This window comes from Brassica oleracea, chromosome C2 (assembly GCF_000695525.1).
Source record: "Brassica oleracea var. oleracea cultivar TO1000 chromosome C2, BOL, whole genome shotgun sequence".
NCBI classification, from domain to species: domain Eukaryota; kingdom Viridiplantae; phylum Streptophyta; class Magnoliopsida; order Brassicales; family Brassicaceae; genus Brassica; species Brassica oleracea.
Window position 1 is genome coordinate 7,387,478 of NC_027749.1, and position 18,909 is coordinate 7,406,386.

Sequence of the window (18,909 nt, forward strand, 5' to 3'; positions counted from 1 at the left end):
TGTGTAGACAAGGTGTCCAAGTATCGCATGATAGGTGAGGTGAAACGGTCGTGCATATCCTCGTATGTTTATAACCTATCTTACATGGCTGCGAACTTGCTGTCGATCGATGTGATGGTGCAGATATCGATCGATGTGGCTGGTTGTTGGTCCTTCTTGCGAATGGTGTCCAAATCTTTCTGTAGCAGATCAATTCTCGTGCTTAACCAGTCCACGTTGTTGTTGAGAGGGTTGTATACGTCGTTAATCTTCGTGTTGATGTATGCGATCTCCCATTCATCCTTCTTCTCTGCCAAACTTTCCGGTCCTGCAGGAATTTGGGATGTTTGTGGCTTGACGTCGATCGATGTTGCTTTGGTTGCGTCGATCGATGGGGATGTCGTAGCTTATTTCTCAAGAATGTGCTGCATACTCTCAATCTCTGTCCTTATCTCTGCCATACTTCTGAAAAGTTCATTGTAACCTCTGTCCAAAGGTTGATAAGTGTCATCTACCAATGTCTTGAGTTCATCTCCTAGTTTTTCCTGAGCTCCACAAATACCAGTCACCATCTCATTAATCTCATCCTTGGTGTAGATCTCTGGTGCCAGTTTTGTAGGTGTGAAAAAAGAAGTGGCATGTTCTAGAAGACATATGTGACTCTCCTCAAATAGGAATGCTCTATCCAGAATTTTTCTGATGTTGTCCTTCGTAACAGGGGTCATCTCACCAGCTACGCTCCTTGCATATCCAGACTCATCTCTGTAGACACCATATTCGTCCTTCTGTTCCCATCTGAACTTTCTGGCTCCATAGATGTCATAAGCGCGACGTCCAAATTCGTAACGTCTGTCAATCGATGGTTAAGGTGCATCGATGGCCCTGTCGAACGATGTAGGAGCAACCTTGTCGATCGATGCTTGGCCAACTGGTCGACATGATTGGTGTGAACCAATTTCTGTTGTGTCGGCCTTTGGATGTTCGTCTGGAACAGCTGGGATGTTGTCTGGAATGTTGCGTTGCTGCATAAACAAGTTGTCTGGTCCATTGGCCAACTGAAGAATATCTGCTATGTCCTCTCTGGATACTTGTAGAATTCTCCCATCCATTGCTCTTGCATGGCCACCTGGGTCCCTGAAAATACCAAATTCATCAGGAGTTAGAAAACCGTAATCAATACTCATATTCTTCGTAGTAAATAAAGAAAGTTTAGGTTTAGAATGAGAATCGATCGATGTTGATACTGGGGTATCCATCGATGGTAGACATTTGTCTGTTGAATTAGGATTTTTGGATCGAATCCATGGAATCCACTGTCTGCCCAACTGCCTATGGAATAGTCATCACGTCTTTTTTTATTGGGTTGTTGAAAGGCAAAGTCTGGATAAAACTGATCTGGTAATGTGAAGTGGTCTACCTGATGCTTCCCGTCGAGCAACGTGGGATAGTGTTCATCGGTCGTCGATGAGTCATTGGAATCGATTGATGGTGCAGTGTGAGTGTCGATCGATTCAGAGTACTCTGTTTCGTACTCTGCTCCACAATGGCATGCTGCAATGTAGCCAAGATCATTTCCAAGCTCCACGAGGTTGACCTGTTGTCTCCCAATTCGAACTAGGTCATAGTGGACGTCTGGATTTATCAGTGTCAGACACAATCTGTTGGTTCATGTCACATACAACTCCTACTGTAGCCAGGAAAGCTCTTCCAAGCAGAAGTGAAGAGTTCCAGTTAAGCTTGATGTCCAGGACATGAAAATCTACTAGGACAAGAGCATTACCAATATGTACCTCAAGGTCTCTTATGATGCCTCCTGAGCTTCTTTCTGAAAGGTCCACGAAGGTGAAAGATTCTGATGAAGGCTCTATTTTCAGACCCAGTCGGTCTGCCATAACCTTAGGTAGTATGCTGACTGATGCTCCTGTGTCACAAAGTGCATGGGGAAATTCAATACCCTTCAACACACATGGTATTGCGAACTTCCCAGGATCACTCTTCTTCTTCAATCTGATCCTTAGTTTCATCCTTTCTCTGACATGATGAAACATTCTCCTAATGTTCTCCTCAGTCTCCTTAGTCTCTCTGAAGAACATCCACAACCGGTTTGTGTAATAAACTTCATCAAAAGGTTTCTCCACTGGGATTCTGAGGACTCTCTTAGTGAAACCATCCATCTCCTTCTCATTAGCTTCCCTCTTAAGGTTCTTAGGAATATTCTCCTTTCTTTTCCTTAACATTCTTCCTTCAGTTGCCTCATCAACTTTCGTAGGCTCTGGTGTAGTGTATGAAGGGTTGGTTGTAGGTTCTGGTTGGTTTGCTAAAGGTTTAGGTGGTGGTCTGAGTGCGTTGATTCGGTCACTATCAATAGATGGTAATCGCACTCGGTAGGTGAGAGGTGCTCGTCGATCGATGGGAGGTGAGGGAGGTCGATCGATATCAGTCTCTCTCTGTCGGTCGATTGCTGGCTCATGCCGTCGATCGATTTTGACGTAGAAAGGGTAGGGTGGGTGAGGATGTTTTTCTGCGAATTCCTCATGAGTCATGATCCGAACTACGTTACATTCCGCAGTCAATTTAGCAGATGACGTCGATCGATGGTTAGAGTAATCCGTTGATCGATCTTTGTCATGGTCTGTCGAGCGATGTGCATCCATTGACATCGGTCGACACCAAAGTGATCCGCCGAGACTCATGGAGCTTTCAACTTCGAAGTCTCCTTCTCCAAGCTTCTCATGCTTCACCACTTGCCAGAAATCATCATCTATGATGGCATTTACGTGGTGTTTTGCTTTCTCAACTCCTGCCTCTCTAGCCAAGGATAATGGAAACGTGCTTCACCACTGGAGCAAATATCTCTTGTTAGTCTACTCCCTCCTTTCGGGAATAACCCTTAGCTACAAGCCTTGCCTTGTGTCATGGTGGCTCCACTCCGGGTATTCCTGGTTTCTTCTTATATAACCATTTACACCCTATCGCTTTCTTGTCCTTTGGTAAGTCAACCAAATTCCACATTTTGTTCTTTTCAAGTGAGCCGTACTCATCATCCATTGCTGCATCCCATTTTTCCCATTCTTGACTACTCAACGCTTCCTCGTAGTTCGCAGGTTCTTTGCAGTCAATCTCTTCTGCCACTGACAACGCGAAAGCAACAGCTGAATCTTCAGTGTATCGTGCTGGCTTCACAATTTCCCTTCGAGTTCTGTCTCTTGCCAACTGGTAGTTACTCAAATCCTCTGACTCCACTGTTGTCTCTCCTTCAACTTCTAACTCTGTTTGTGCAGCTCCACCTTCTTCCTGATCCTCTGAGACTGTCTTCGATGTTTCTCCAACCTCTGTTGAGCTTTTGACAGTCTCTCCCGGCTTCTCTTGATCCACTGCAATCTCTTTTACTTTTCCTTGATCTATATCCTTGAAGAGTTGTTTCTCTCTGAATACAACGTTCCTACTGATCACACACTTTTGCTCCTCAAGTAGCCAGACCTTACATCCCTTGACTCCGGTTGATACCCGATGAAAACTCCCTTTAACGCCCGTGGCTTCAGCTTTCCCTGATCAAGGTTTATGTAGAAAATTAAACCGAACCTCCGTAGATGACCATACCCCGGTGTTTTACCGAGCCACAATTCTTCAGGTATGTTGAAGTCGTTCGCAGATGACGGTGTCCTGTTTATGAGGTAAACTGAAGTTGCTGTAGCCTCTGCCCAGAACTTCTCCTCAAGACCTGATTCACTCAGTAGACATCTCACCTTTTCCATTATCGTTATGTTCATACGCTCTGCAACTCCGTTCTGCTGCGGGGTGTATGAACAAGTCTTGTGTCTCTCTACACCAAATTTCTTACAAAAACCATCAAATGCAGAGTTAGAAAATTCTAAGCCATTATCAGTTCTAAGACATTTTACTTTCCTATCTACCTGATTCTCAACTAAGTTCTTCCACTCACAAAACTTGCTAAAAGCTTCATCCTTTGTTGCTAGGAAATAAATCCAAACCTTCCTAGTATGATCATCTATAATCGATAAAAAATACTGCTTCGTAGAGATGGAGAACTGAACATGGGGAGAGCCCCAGAGATCAGCGTGCACGTACCTGAGGACATCCTCACTGTTGTGCTTACCCACGTTGAAACTCAGGCGTTTGTTCTTTCCCATGATACAGCTTTCACAGAAGTCCATCTCTGAAATTTTCTTCTTGTCTAGAATCCCTTTTTCAGCAAGTATCTTGAGGTTCTTCACACTCGTATGAGCTAGTCTGAAATGCCATAGCACAGTATCGTCTTTACTTGCAGCTACATATGCAGGCGGTGTGATGGTCTCTCCATCCAGCAAGTACAAGCTTCCACACAGTAGTCTTCGAAGAGCCAACTTGCCCTTCTTGAAGAAACTCGTCTTTCCTTCTCCACCCTCTTGTCTAAATCCCTGCATATAAAGAGAGCTAACAGAAATCAAGTTTCTCTTGAGATTAGGGACATACCTGACATTAGCAAGCTTGTTGACTGTTCCTCCATTGGTGTTGATCATGATAGTGCCTATTCCTTGAACAAATACGGCTCTATCATCTGCCAGTAATACTTGCCCTCCCGTGAAATCTCGAAAGTCACTGAACCATTCTCTCCTGGACGTCATATGATATGAACATCCAGGGTCTATTACCCATCTGTCCCTAGGGTGTTGATCCGAGATAGACAACGCATCAACTTCAAGCATTTTGTCTACCATCACTGCTGCCTCACCGTCTCCCTCGCTCTCCATTCTTTTCTTTCTGGAGAAGCAGTCTTTCTTCATATGACCTTCCTTTTTGCAATACCAGCAAGTCACCTTTGATCTGGATCTCGATCTTGACTTGTTGTTGGAGCCTCTTCCTCTGTAGGTCTCCTTTTTGTCTGGTCTACCACGAGCAATGTAGGCATCACCGGGTCTTTGAGATGTACTTGACTCCTTTACTTCCTTGAGTTCAATCTCCTTAGACTTTGCAGCATTGGTAACATCTTCAATCGTCAGTGTATCCCTTCCATACTTCAGTGTCTCCTTAAGCTGGTTGTACTGTGACGGGAGTGAGCTCAGCAACAGTATGGCTTGAACTTCCTCTGAAACAGAAACATTTACACTGCTTAACCCGAAAACAAGTTTCAAGAAATCGTCTATATTCTCATCTATTGACTTAGACTCTTGCATCTTGAATGTATAGAACTTGTGTTGAAGATGAATTCTATTTGACAGAGTTTTTGAATTATACAACCTTTCGAGTGCAGACCAAATCGTCGCCGCCGTTGTATATTCTTCTAGCTTCCTCAGCACATGATCTCCAAGATTCAGGATGATCATGTTCATCGCCTTCTCTGCTCTTTCCGACTTCTCTAGCTCGAGCTTCTTCATCCGCTCCTTGAAGTCTTCCTCTGCCTCGCCTTTCTTCATCTCAATTTCTGATCCAGAAGTCATCGGAACTTCAATCAGTCCATCCTTGAGGCCAAGAATGGAGAGATGAGCCATCATCCGTTTCTTCCACATCGAGAAATCTCCTTGACCGTTGAAACATGCGATCTTGACCTTCGCCAGCAATTCCTTCATCATTCCCCCAATGACCTGGGCTCTGATACCACTTTGTTGTGATTCAATCGATCTCGATCTTTCGTAATCGCCTCGAACTCTCGCTCGCACTCGTTTGTATCTTGAGGTTCACTCGATCTCACTCTCTCGCAAACAAGAATGAATAACGAAGAAAGTAAAGAACACACAAGCCTTTTTTCCCAGTTCGAGTATCGATGTGAGATCTCTACGTCTGGGTGCTTGACGGCACAAGCAAACACTCCACTATAAGCTCGAATAGAGAAATGTACAAGGATCAGTACACGAGACTTAGAATCAAGCCAATCCTAATCTCGAAGATCCTATCTTCTTCTTCCCTCTCTGAATCTCCGAGTGTTTCTTTCTTCTCTTTCTAATGACGATGAGCTGCGCTTCTTCAGTCACTTAAGTAGACTAAACAGGTAGACGCCGAATCAGTTAGATCTAATAACCAACCGGTTATCTCCTCCTTCCTTCTCGTACCAACATATCACTTAACCTAATCACTGGTTAAGCTTAATGAACCAATTGTTGTATGTCACACTTAACAAATGCCTTTCATATAGGTGCACATGAGTGTTATTATGTTCTTCGTCTTCATTTAAATCAGAGTCTTCAGTTAGTACATCACCAGTTGAATAGTACGAATCAAAATCAATATCTCCTAAATTTGATAGCCTGATAAAATTACGTAGAGCCATTGTAGCTGCATCAACTCTTCTTCTTTGAACAATGCTGTATCTTAGCTTCTCTTTTAGAACCAGCCATTTTCCTTTCCACACATTCAGGCCCATTTATCGTTTTTGTTGGGCCTTAGCGATTCTTCGGCTCTATAACGAGTCTCCTTACTACTAATGCTCTGTGATTCCGTTTAAAGCAATAAGCACAGAAACAGAGACATACTCTGTTTTTGAAAAAATTTGCCACAAAAAGACTAAAACCTCTCACCAAAACAATGAGATAGGGTCATAAGTGTTCCAAGACTAGTTTCACTTTATCTCTCAGGACTAGGGTTTTCAGGTTGCGGCTACAATCAACAAGACGGTGACAACTATGAAGCTAGGTTTCTCCTTTCTCCTCCTTCCTCTGTTCCTGATTCTTCTTCTTCAAGAAATTGATGTATTATGGTTTTCGTTCTTTGTAACAGTTACTCCTGAGAATGATTGTGTTACAAAGTTCTTCAGAGTGTACATGCCTGGTATATCAGGAGATGATTTGGTAAAAAACAAGACTTCTCTCTTCGCTCTGTTTCTGTTTTTTTTCTCTCTTACAAGTTTGACTGTAGATCTCTAGTTTGGTTGAGACATGTAATTGCATTTTGCAGGAGTTGCCTGTTTGTTTCAACAGCTTCTTACCAAAGCCTCTGCCTAAACACGTAACGCTTAAAAGTATTTACGGGAAGATTTGGAAAATGACGTTGAGGAGATGTGGTGGCGACCCTGAGAGATACATGCTGGTTAACGGGTGGAAGAGGATCGCGAAGGACGAGTCTCTGACCACTGGAAACGTACTGGAGTTTCAATTGGATGATGATGGCTCGCTGTGTTTCAACTTCTCTATCTACGAGCCTCTCACCATGTGTAAAAGACTCGGAACAACAACTTCAGTGCAAGAAACCGAAAATGCTGATGACGTTTTGGTTCTTAGTGATGATGATGATGATGAGGATTCTGATTACAGTTGTGCTGACGATACTGATGCTAGTGCTGAAGATGATGATCATGGTGTTGCGGCTGGTGATGAAGATGTAGCGCTTGATGGTTCTGATGATGATGCTGAGGCAAACCATGATGATGACAGACGATATCTAGATGATCGCAGCAACGCGTTTTTTCGAGTGAAGATCAATCCGAAGAAGATAAGCCAATTGGTAAGAAACAAAATATGAATTGTTACAATCTTTGAGTTTATGTGTTTTTATTGTGATGTTTCTTTCATGATTTGCAGCGCATACCATCTAAGGTTATAAATGACTACGGCTTATCCTTCTCCGAGACCGAGAGTATAGTTATCATCGATCCACTCGTGAAGAAGTTCGGGAAGCTGTCGAAGAAAATGAAGGTTCAGACGAACGGCAGTGTGTTTATCAAAGGGTATGGAGCTGTTTACAGGAGGAATGGTGTGAGGTCGACGGACAAAATGATATGCGAGTTGAAGAAGGCGGGTAACAACAATGTGGTTCACACTATCAAGTTTCACGTTATCAAGTAGACTCTTATGACGTGAGTGTTACCTAGTGTTTATGGTTATTTATCTTGTAGTGTTGTCAAGTTTAAATCGACTCTGTTGAGTTGATGTTTAGCTACTATCTATTTGTTTTAAGTATTCTAGTTAAATCAAGACTTTGTTGTGTGTAGTTTCTGAATCTTAATCAAATATGTCTCGAGTGTTGTTGTTTTGGCTAGAAAAAATAATATATTTTCTTGTCTACAAGAAGGGAAACATCTGTCATTATCTTGATACAAATAGATTGCATTGTTTGAACAAAGGTTATCCATTATATTAATTTCAGAGACATAATAGTGATATGAGAATATAGATTTTGGTTTCTGTTTTGTTATTAGTCTTCACTCTATGTTACAAGTACGCTTATATGGTGGTGGTGGTTGTGATCGGTTCATGAGATGGTGGTGGTGTTGCTGAGATGCGTAATCCGATGGGTGGATGACATAGAGACCGGGTATATTCAGATTGAGGAAGACTACGGCTTATCCTTCTCCGAGACCGAGAGTATAGTTATCATCGATCCACTCGTGAAGAAGTTCGGGAAGCTGTCGAAGAAAATGAAGGTTCAGACGAACGGCAGTGTGTTTATCAAAGGGTATGGAGCTGTTTACAGGAGGAATGGTGTGAGGTCGACGGACAAAATGATATGCGAGTTGAAGAAGGCGGGTAACAACAATGTGGTTCACACTATCAAGTTTCACGTTATCAAGTAGACTCTTATGACGTGAGTGTTACCTAGTGTTTATGGTTATCTTATCTTGTTGTGTTGTCAAGTTCAAATCAAGACTATTGTGGTTTGTTGAGTTAATGTTTAGCTACTATCTATTTGTCTTAAGTATTCTAGTTAAATCAAGACTTTGTTGTGTGTAGTTTCTGAATCTTAATCAAATATGTCTCGAGTGTTGTTGTTTTGGCTAGAAAAAATAATATATTTTCTTGTCTACAAGAAGGGAAACATCTGTCATTATCTTGATACAAATAGATTGCATTGTTTGAACAAAGGTTATCCATTATATTAATTTCAGAGACATAATAGTGATATGAGAATATAGATTTTGGTTTCTGTTTTGTTATTAGTCTTCACTCTATGTTACAAGTACGCTTATATGGTGGTGGTGGTTGTGATCGGTTCATGAGATGGGGGTGGTGTTGCTGGGATGGGGAATCAGATGGGTGGATGACATAGAGACCGGGTATATTCAGATTGAGGAAGGGCTGAGAAGGATGAAGAGTAGCAGTGGAGGAGGAAGAAGGTGGGGGTGTAGCTGAGGGTGAGAATCCTGATGATGCTGCATTTGAGTACAGTGGCGATGCAATAGCTGTTGTGGCGGTTACACCACTGAACTGATCTTGCGCTTGCAATGTCCTGGTTAGGAAGCTTTGAGGAGGAGGCGACATAAAACCTTTCTCTGGTGTTCTTTCCTGGAGACAAGAAATGAACTTTTAGTGCACAATATTATTCACCGAGTTGGACATAAAAGAGATGTGTGGCTATGGTGTTTTTACCATGGGTGAAAAGAACGCAGAAGGATGGAGGACATGGCGGTTGATAAGGTGGTCTGAACCCCTCTTTAACAAATTGAAAGGACTATCACATGTCGCTGCAGCCATGTGGTTCTCCATCTGTAAGACAAAAAAAAAAAAACTCATGAAGGCACGATCTGATTAATGGGTGAGTAGCTTTGAGTTGCAGATTGCGATGTGATATGGACAAACAAACAGTTGACAGAGTTACTTCCACATACCATACTGTTAGGGGTCTTATCTTTTTGCTTTGGACCATCTCCCAGTGAAAGAGAGATTCCCAAACTGAGGTCGAGCTTAACGTTAGCTATATGAGGAAAGTAGAAAACACGTTAACAAGTTAGTAGTAGCTTGTCACATAGCAGTGACCAGTTTAACAAGCATCGATTTTACATTTACCTGCCTCGGGAATGATCCGGGATGCATGAGGCTCGATTAAGGAAGCAACCGTCCTGATTCCATAATCATATGAGCCATCATAATAATCTCTAGTTAATAACCATAATCACAAATAGGTTATCCTACTAATATAACGAAATATAATCAACTCTCTATCTCAGGCACTTGACTCTTTTTAGACAAGCACGTTCAGAAAAAAACCATAGCATGTTTAGAATCCCAAACGTTAGATTCCGAGAGAAGTTGATTGATTACATGTTTCCATTGAACTGCTTCATTTGAGTTCCCCTCCACCCGCCAATCTTCTGCAAAGAAACTCCTTGATATCTTGAATTGCTCCTGGAGAAACCAGAGCTCTGTCGCCGAAGTACTTGCACAACTTCCTCCTTGGAAAGATGCGCCATCTGTAAAAGTTAAAAAAAACCAGATAAGAACACATCAAAAGAATGCATGTCTTTTCTACATGTGCAATCAAAACCTGCTTGAGATCCTCTTCATAATCGCTGATAACGAAATTAATGTCAGCCTCCAGTCCCCTGAACCTGACAGCAGCTCGATCGTACGCCCTACACAAGCCAGATGTTGAAACTCCAAAGCAGTTGAGACCATACAAAAACAACATAAGGTCCAAAGGTGTTACCTAGCTGCAGCATGAGCAGTGTCAAATCCACCTATTATATTCAAAAAGTTAAGCTTTTATTAAAGAGTTAAGAGCAAAGCAGAGATCATCAGCTCAGTAGAAAGCATACCTAAATAAACTTGTTTACCGCAATCCCTGCAACCATGAAGATTGACAAACAGAAAATCAACAACTCATCCAAGGAAGATAATCAATCAGACAGAACTAAGATTTTACCAGATATGAGATTCCCATCTGCCTGTCCTCCTATAGAAAGTGACCCCTCTGTACTGAGAACTCTTAGACCTAGGCCCTCTCCTGCTTTTCTTCACCGGCTGTGCTGGTGGTGGCTGTACAAAGTCTCCGCCTTGTGTCCCTCTCTGGAAGGAGATATCAACGGAGCTCCTCGAACTTTGCGCAACAGGAAAAAACTCCTTAGTCGTTCTATCTTCTTCTTCTCGACCTCTTCCTTTCAGTATTTCAAACTGAAACTTGACCGCGGCGCGTGTGGAGCAGAGCTCCTCTTCGCCGTCGATGCAGCTTGACGCCTCGGCATTGACTACAGAAGAGTTCGAAGTCACCGATTCATCCATCTGAGTTGACACGACGTCGAGATTGAGATCCAGCATCATCACTCTCAAAAGTCAACTAACAACTATCTCCTCAACCTCTCTTACACATTGATTCTAACAACCCTCCCGCTAATCCGACCAGATCGAAAATGAGATTTAGGACAGGAACATCAGATTCTGAAATGGACGGCCAGGATTTGCGGATTATTATTAAGGATAATTTACAGATGAGGAAAGATCGATCACGACGGAGACATAGTGATTGATAGTTAGATCACTGGGGATTTTAAAGAGAGGAGACGAGAGACTAATAGCTTCGCCGGACGAATGAGATTATCGTCGTCGGCCGGGGACTGATGGGACGCAAGCTGTGGTTGGTTAGTGGCAAGTGCCAACAAAGGAACTTATATAAATTATTTATTTATTATTATTCTCTCCATCTTTCTCGGCAATTGGTCAACCGGTTACGTCGGTTCCCGGTTCCATTGGGGAAAGTACAAACGTGCTAGTACTACTTGTTTTGTCTTTTCTTTTTAAACATGGTAAAATTCAAATTCATGTAAGAAATTGAAGTATATGATAATTAGTACATTAATAAGACTGTTAAACTTTAAAGCATTCATGAAAACGAGTACTTGAATGTGATTTTTCTTTACTACACCAAGATATGTACTCTATATTATTAAGTAGATATCACAAAGATCCCAAAAAAAAAGAAGAAAAACGAATCTATTCATTTACAACTTTGAAGACAAAGCATTTGTATTCATTTATGGGCGGGCCCTATATTTGCAGATATGTCTCTCACCAAAGAAAAGGACTATAAGAAGAAGACCATGAGACAACATGATTTATCACCAAGTACAAACAATATGATCCACTTTAGAGCATTATTTAACTTCATCATATGCTTTGTTTCAAAATATCAAAGCATTGTAAATTCAGATCTATCAAATTTAGAGAATTTTGCATGTACATCAATTGTGTGTCATTTTCTTTGATAAATTATCGTTGAATTAAGTAAAGAACATGTGATTTGAAATAGTTAATTGCATATAAACGACAAAACCAAAAAGAAAATGGAAGACAAAAACACATATATATAGTTAAGTCACATCGAATTTTATGGCTTGGCTGACTCTAGCTTGTGAGCAAAATATGAAACAAAGAGATTATAGCAATGAAGCAGATGAGACGGTTCAAGAGGGTAATCCATAAAAGGTAATGTAAGATGACATCATTGCTCTTCTTTTGCAAAGCTTAGCTACTCATATACTAGGAGATTAATTATAAGTAGCTATGTAAATGTGCAAAAAGCAGTTAGAAGAATGTTTATTTTACATAAATAATGAAAATATATAGAGCAGTGAACGTTACGTCTTAATTAAATTGATGGAATCATGGAATGGTTCGAACTCAGGTTTTAGCTGTGAAAAATGAGAATGACCTCAACAAATTTATATATTTTGATTGTGTCCATACGAATCTCTCTTTCTTTCTAAATGTTAGTATTATTATTAGTGGGGTAGGTGTCGTCGAATGATAAATTTTGACTGGCTTTAGCCGGTTGACAAAAGTGGAATGTCAGAGAAGATCATGATCTTAACCAGTATAATGCAGCCACGTGTACAACAGAGATTACACCCCAGCCATTCAGCTACGCTCTGCGTCTTTCCTCATGTGTCTATCTGATCTGACGGCCCTCGTCCGTTCTTACTTTCCTCAAATCCCGGAATTTTTTCCACCCAATCTTTATTTTCTACCTAACATTTCTTTTTCATAGCTAAGTTCTGCAATCGTTATTTTTTTTCTACTACCGTCTATACCAAAATCAAAAACTATAAATTTTGAAAACCAAAATTAAAATCTTAAATCTTAAATTGTGTAAATAATCATGACTTAAATAATTTGCGTTTGCCCAAGTTTCAAAAGTGAAATTCGTATGTTAGAGTCACCTTCTAAAATCGCATTTTAATTACAGAAGTTAGATTCTAACTATAATTTTAAAAAGTTTAGAAAATGGTACCATTTATTTAGCATAAAGAAAAAATCACTGTTGTTATATTCTTTTCTTAACTTGTTGTCACTTTCGTAAGATATATTATCATTCACATTTTGAAAACTATATTTAATCATATAAGGCAGATGAGGTTGAATTGAAAGACGTGGACGCAGTCCTACCCGTTAAAGGAGAATATTTTTTTTTTTCTGGTAGCAAGCTCTTCATACCTAATATAGTATTTTTTTAGTGCGATGCGACCCGGCAAGAACAAGTTGCCCATTCTTTTCGTGCGATTATTAGTTTCAGTTTGGATCAAAATGTAGTTTGTATAAGGAACTGACACGTATATACATATATAAGCGGTTTTAAGGTAAGGGAAACTCAAAACAGAATGATACGAGCTACTATATGATTATGTTATTTGACTGAAAAAAAATGTTTTACTTGTTCTAGTTAAAGAATATTTATGATTTCTTTTAAACAATACCAAAAATGATACATGGCATCCAACTGATGCAAGTAACCGTATTGATATCTAATAAGGTTGTAGTTAACAGCCAATATATAGCATCTAACTTTGTAATCTGCTGTAGTATTGCTGTATTATCATTTGGATTCAAATTCGCTAGAATATATATAAACCGAAAAAAATCGGGATGACATCCATGATTTGCCTTTCTCATCATGAAAACCTTGTGAGTTTGAATGTGTAAGTGTACGATGGTGTATACATTCTGTTGATGCCCTATTATGAGTCATAAGTTCATTATCAACGATTTTGAAGGTGTTCTAATGTACACATTATAAAAATCTGAGGAGAACGAGAGTATTGTTAGGACTTGGTTCGGTTTGGTTAATTTAAATTTTGTTTTAACTAATTTTTTGTTTGATTGATTTAGTGTAAGTTTGATTCAGTTTAGTTCGGCTTGGTTTTAGTCTGATCGGTTTGGTTTTAACCCAATTAGGCAACAAAAGTCAGAACTTGTCACTTACTAATTGATAATTTGATATATAGAAAATTAGCTATAAGAAAATGAAAACTTCACTAATACTAAGAGAATACCATGACAATGAAGCTAAATCTCATTCATAGGTTGGGCAGGCAGCCTAACAAACGGATTTGGTATGATCCTAATTATAAGGTTCTTGGCTCAGATTGATACAGTAGCTATGAAAATGCGGCTACTCACTACTTTTGATGACTATAGTCTTTTTGTTATAAAATGAAATTCGACATTATATATGGAGTGGGATGTTGATTGACATTTTTGATCTATCTCTGATCATGTGAGGTACAGATTTCTCCTCCTAGACTGAGAGGAACACAAATTCGAATACTGTAGCTACTTTGAAACAAAGACACAAATAAATACAAGCACGAACTATTCTGGGCAGCTAGATGTCACGGCCCGTTTTGAAAGCCAAAAACGTCCATGAAAACAACCATGAATCGGAGCGGGTCGAAACAAGACCCAAATCCGCTTTACTTAGTATTTTCTTAAGGTTTAAGTCTTTGTAAAATATCTAAGCATAAAATAATATAAGAAGTATGTAGAATACTTTGGAAGAAAGTAGCTTAAGGTGGAAGTACTTCATGGTGAAGTTACTTCATAGGATGGAAACCATCTGAGCCGTTAGATCGATTTAATCTGAGCCGTCCGTTGAGGAGGTGATTTTGTATATAAGGTGGTAAAGCCTCATTGTAAAATTCATTCACCAAGTTTTAATGAGAAAACCCTTCCATAAGCTCTGACCTCTCTCTAAAAACGTCCATACTCTCTCTCTAAGTGCTGATCGATTTGTCCGAAAGGCTGACTTAGCAAACCACAAGGGTGAAAGTTGCTAAGGCCGCATGTCCTGATTGTTGTGAAGAAATCAGTCCGTGACAGTTTGTATCAGAGCAGAGTTACGATCCAGACAAGGGGAGACTCTGTCCGAGTGAAGAAAATGACTAAGGGAGATAAACAAAAAGAGGCAAGCTCGCATTCCGGCGTGGAGGAAGCTTTACTGCGATGGAGGAAGACATCACGCTGGTCAAGAGGGCAAGCGTGAACGCTGAAGCCGTTGGCGGAACTAGTATTGGTAAGGTTGAATTTCCGAAACCAAACCGGTTCAACGGTGTGCGGGATGCCAAGGAGGTCGAGAATTTCCTTTGGCAAATGGAGATATACTTCGACAATCTCAACTTGGTGGCTGAGAATGCGAAGGTGAAGACCGTGACGTCCTACCTGTCGGACACAGCCATGCTATGGTGGCGAAGGAAACATTCTGAGATCGAGCAAGGAACATGCCCGATCGATACTTGGGATGATTTCAAGAAAGAGTTGAAGCGGCAGTTCTACCCGGAGAACGTCGGATATGAGGCCCACAAGAAGTTGAGGGAACTTCGACAGCGTGGCTCGGTCTGGGACTATGTGAAGGAATTTACAACGCTCATGCTTCAGATTCCGAACACGACCACGGAGGATCTTGTGTTCTACTTCACCGATGGACTGCAATCTTGGGCCAAGCAAGAGTTTCAGCGTCGGGGAGTCAAGACGGTGGACGAAGCCATCGCGTTGGCCGAGTCACTGACTGACTTCCGTACCTCTGGTCCGTCCGAGTCCTAGAAGAAGAAGGAGCAGGGCGTGGCCAAAGGTGGGGGAGCGAGACGGGATACTGGCCAACCATCCAACTCAAGGAGTTTTGAGAAGGGTGCTCGTCGGGAAGACTTCGAGGCAAGAAAAAAGTCCTTCGTTCCGAAGGGAGGATGCTTTGTGTGCAAGGGGCCACATGCAATGAAGGACTGCCCGAAGATGGGGTCTTTATCGGCAATCATGGAGAGTCGGGACACCAAGACTCCAGAAGAGGAGCCAGGAAAGATGGGGTCGTTGCAACTTCTCAACGCCCTGAAGGCTAACTCGGTAGTGAAGCCGACGAGCAAAGGGCTCATGTACGTGGAAGCTCGGATCAACGATAATCCGACCCGAGTGATGGTGGATACGGGTGCCACTCACAACTTCATGACGATAGACGAAGCTGTGAGACTTGGTGTCAAGTGGTCCAAGAAGGACGGTTTGATGAAGACGGTGAACGCAAGGGCTCAACCCGTCAATGGTATAGCTCGAGGTGTCAGGATGAAGCTGGGAAGCTGGAGCGGTCCGGTGAACTTCTCAGTCATTCCCATGGACGATTTCAAGGTAGTCTTGGGTATGGACTTCATGAGACAAGTGTCAGCCATACCCATTCCTGCGTTGAGCTCGGTTTGCATTCTCGAGAAGGGATCACCGTGCATGATTCTGGCCTTGGAAGAAAAAACCGATGGGACGAGGCAACTATCGGCGATGCAGCTCACCAAGGGGGTGAAGAAGGGTGAACCCACGTTTTTGGCCATGATGAAGGTGGAAGATGAGCCCAATAACGTGGAATACATCCCTCAAATCATCAAAATGGTCCTTTAGGAGAACCAGGACGTTATGCCGGCAAAGTTGCCCGAGAAGCTTCCACCGAGGAGGGCGGTGGACCACCAGTTCGAGTTGGAGCCAGGAGCCAAACCACCATCTATGGCGCCTTATAGAATGGCTACATCCAAGCTGGAGGAGTTACGGAAACAACTCGATGAGTTGTTATCGACGGGGAAGCTAAGGCCCTCGAAGGCCCCTTACGGGGCCCCGGTTCTGTTCCAAAAGAAGCATGATGGCTCATTGAGGATGTGCGTGGACTACCGGGCCCTTAACAAGGTAACGATCAAGAACCGTTATCCCATCCTGCTGATTGCTGACCTATTCGATAGACTTGGTGGGGCGAAAGTCTATACGAAGATGGACTTGCAGAAGGGTTACTATCAAGTCCGGATAGCGGAAGGGGATGAGCCGAAGACTGCGTGCATAACGCGGTATGGTTCGTTCGAGTGGCTGGTAATGCCATTCGGTCTTACGAACGCCCCAGCCACGTTTTGCACCCTGATGAACCAGATCCTACAGCCCTACTTGGATCGGTTTGTGGTGGCATGCTTGGACGATATCGTTATCTACAGCAACTCGATGGAGGAGCATGTGGAGCACTTGCGGACCGTATTCCGGGTTCTCCGCAAGAATGAGTTGTTTGTGAAGCGAGAGAAGTGTACTTTTACCACCGAGGAAGTTCAGTTCCTTGGCCATGTTATCGGCCATGGAAAGCTGAAGATGGATGAACCGAAGGTTAAAGCAATTATGGAGTGGGAGGCCCCGACCAAAGTAATGGAGTTGCGATCTTTCCTTGGTCTAGTCAACTACTATCGTCGGTTCATCGAGGGATATTCAAGGAAGGCGGCGCCACTGACGGACCTTCTCAAGAAAGGGAAGACATGGGACTGGTCCGGACATTGCCAAGAAGCCTTCGAGGAACTTAAAACTGCGGTAAGCCAGGAACCCGTCCTTGCCTTACCTGACTTCAGTCTCCCTTTCGAGTTACACACGGATGCCTCCGACTTTGCCATTGGGGGAGTGTTGATGCAAAATGGACATCCAATTGCCTTTGAGAGACGCAAGCTCAATGAAACTGAACGGCGGTACACGGTTCAAGAGAAGGAGATGACCGCGATAGTCCATTGCTTGCGAGTTTGGAGACACTATCTTCTTGGGGCGCATTTCTCGGTCAAGACGGACAACGTGGCGACGAGTTATTTCCAGACTCAGAAGAAGTTGTCCCCAAAACAAGCAAGATGGCAAGACTTCCTGGCTGAGTTCGATTACACTTTGGAGTACAAGCCAGGAAAGGTGAATGTGGTGGCCGATGCACTAAGTCGGAAGGCGGAGCTGGCAGTGATGAGCCAAGTCGAGGGGACCATTATTGCTCAAATCCGAGAGGGGCTGGAACGTGATCCAGTCGCTAAGGAGCTGGTGAAGCTATCCAACGAGGGGAAGGTACATCGATTTTGGGTAAAAGACAGGGGCTGGAACGTGATCCAGTCGCTAAGGAGCTGGTGAAGCTATCCAACGAGGGGAAGGTGCATCGATTTTGGGTAGAAGATGGGTTACTCTACACCAAAGGTCGAAGGCTTTATGTGCCTAAGTGGGAAAGTCTTCGACGAGATATCATTCGGGAGTGCCACGATACGCGATGGGCGGGCCATCCGGGACAGAAAGGAACGATGGTACTTGTCGAAGCTGGATACTATTGGCCACGGATGAGGGATACCGTGGAGCTTTATGTGAAAACTTGTCTAGTCTGCCAACAAGACAAGTCGGAAAACAAGCAGTCCGTGGGATTGTTACAGCCACTACCAATCCCGGAGCGACCATGGGACTCGGTCTCGCTTGATTTTATCAGTGCGTTGCCTAAGTCCGAAGGGTTTGTATCCATCCTGGTGATTGTGGATCGATTCTCTAAATATGGTACATTTGTGGCTTGTGATCGAGACTGCACTGCGAAAGAGGCAGCAAGGGCGTTCTTTAAGAACGTGGTAAAGCTTTGGGGACTGCCTCGGAAAATTGTAAGTGACCGGGATCCCCGATTCACTGGGCGTTTATGGACAGAGTTGTTCAAAATGCTTGGGACAGAACTGAGTTTCTCAACAAGCTTTCACCCGCATTCTGATGGGCAGACCGAGAGGGTGAATGCCTTGCTTGAAAGTTATCTCCGTCACTTTGTAAGCGCCAACCAACGGGACTGGACGAAGTTGCTGGACCTAGCTCAGTTCTCATACAATCTTCAACGCAGCGAGGCGACGGGACGGGGTCCGTTCGAGCTTGCAACGGGACAGCAGCCATTGACCCCGCACACCTTGGCCACGCCAAGGACTGAAGGGAAGAGTCCCGGGGCGTTCATAATGGCTAAGCAGTGGGAAGAACATGCTGACCTTGCCCGAGCATGTTTGGAGAAGTCCCGAAAACGGATGAAGAAATGGGAAGATGAGAAGAGACGGCCTTCGGAGTACTCAGTGGGTGACCTTGTACTTGTGAAATTACTTCCACAACAGTTCAAGGCATTCCGGAGCCTACACAAAGGCTTGATCCGGAGGTACGAAGGTCCGTTCGAGATATTTGGGAAGGTGGGAAAGGTTTC

The 18,909-nt window shown here is 42.8% G+C and overlaps 2 protein-coding genes across 4 annotated transcripts; one reads left to right on the plus strand and one right to left on the minus strand.

Annotated features, from left to right (window-relative positions):
* The first annotated feature begins 6,477 nt into the window (after nt 1-6,477).
* Nucleotides 6,478-7,885, plus strand: LOC106320696 (B3 domain-containing protein At5g60130-like). Its single transcript, XM_013759065.1, has 4 exons — nt 6,478-6,606; nt 6,691-6,761; nt 6,868-7,413; nt 7,491-7,885. The coding sequence occupies exons 1-4, from the start codon at nt 6,597-6,599 to the stop codon at nt 7,752-7,754; spliced, it is 891 nt and encodes a 296-aa protein (XP_013614519.1). The 5' UTR covers nt 6,478-6,596; the 3' UTR covers nt 7,755-7,885.
* A 64-nt stretch (nt 7,886-7,949) lies between these two features.
* On the minus strand, nt 7,950-11,261 carry LOC106320676 (AP2-like ethylene-responsive transcription factor TOE2). 3 transcript variants are annotated; one of them, XM_013759052.1, is made up of 10 exons: nt 10,549-11,261; nt 10,442-10,467; nt 10,333-10,363; nt 10,171-10,258; nt 9,948-10,096; nt 9,693-9,781; nt 9,515-9,600; nt 9,276-9,392; nt 8,967-9,191; nt 7,950-8,227 (listed from the first exon to the last, which is right to left on the minus strand). In XM_013759052.1, the coding sequence occupies exons 1-10, from the start codon at nt 10,941-10,943 to the stop codon at nt 8,111-8,113; spliced, it is 1,323 nt and encodes a 440-aa protein (XP_013614506.1). In that variant the 5' UTR covers nt 10,944-11,261; the 3' UTR covers nt 7,950-8,110. The 3 variants fall into 3 exon arrangements, with proteins under 3 accessions (XP_013614506.1, XP_013614502.1, XP_013614513.1); XM_013759048.1 differs by lacking the exon at nt 7,950-8,227 and having other exon boundaries at nt 8,687-9,191; XM_013759059.1 differs by lacking the exon at nt 7,950-8,227 and having other exon boundaries at nt 8,693-9,191; nt 9,693-9,745.
* Between the last annotated feature and the right edge of the window lie 7,648 nt (nt 11,262-18,909).

Bases quoted from the DNA above. Each gene is read 5' to 3' on its own strand.
- LOC106320696 (XM_013759065.1), top strand. The intron at 6,762-6,867 runs GTAAAAAACAAG...TGCATTTTGCAG, and splicing joins GTATATCAGGAGATGATTTG to GAGTTGCCTGTTTGTTTCAA. The intron at 7,414-7,490 runs GTAAGAAACAAA...CATGATTTGCAG, and splicing joins CGAAGAAGATAAGCCAATTG to CGCATACCATCTAAGGTTAT.
- LOC106320676 (XM_013759052.1), bottom strand. From the start codon at position 10,943: ATGATGCTGGATCTCAATCTCGACGTCGTGTCAACTCAGATGGATGAA. The intron at 10,364-10,441 runs GTATGCTTTCTA...TGAATATAATAG, and splicing joins CGGTAAACAAGTTTATTTAG to GTGGATTTGACACTGCTCAT. The intron at 9,192-9,275 runs GTAAAAACACCA...TCTTGTCTCCAG, and splicing joins CTGCGTTCTTTTCACCCATG to GAAAGAACACCAGAGAAAGG.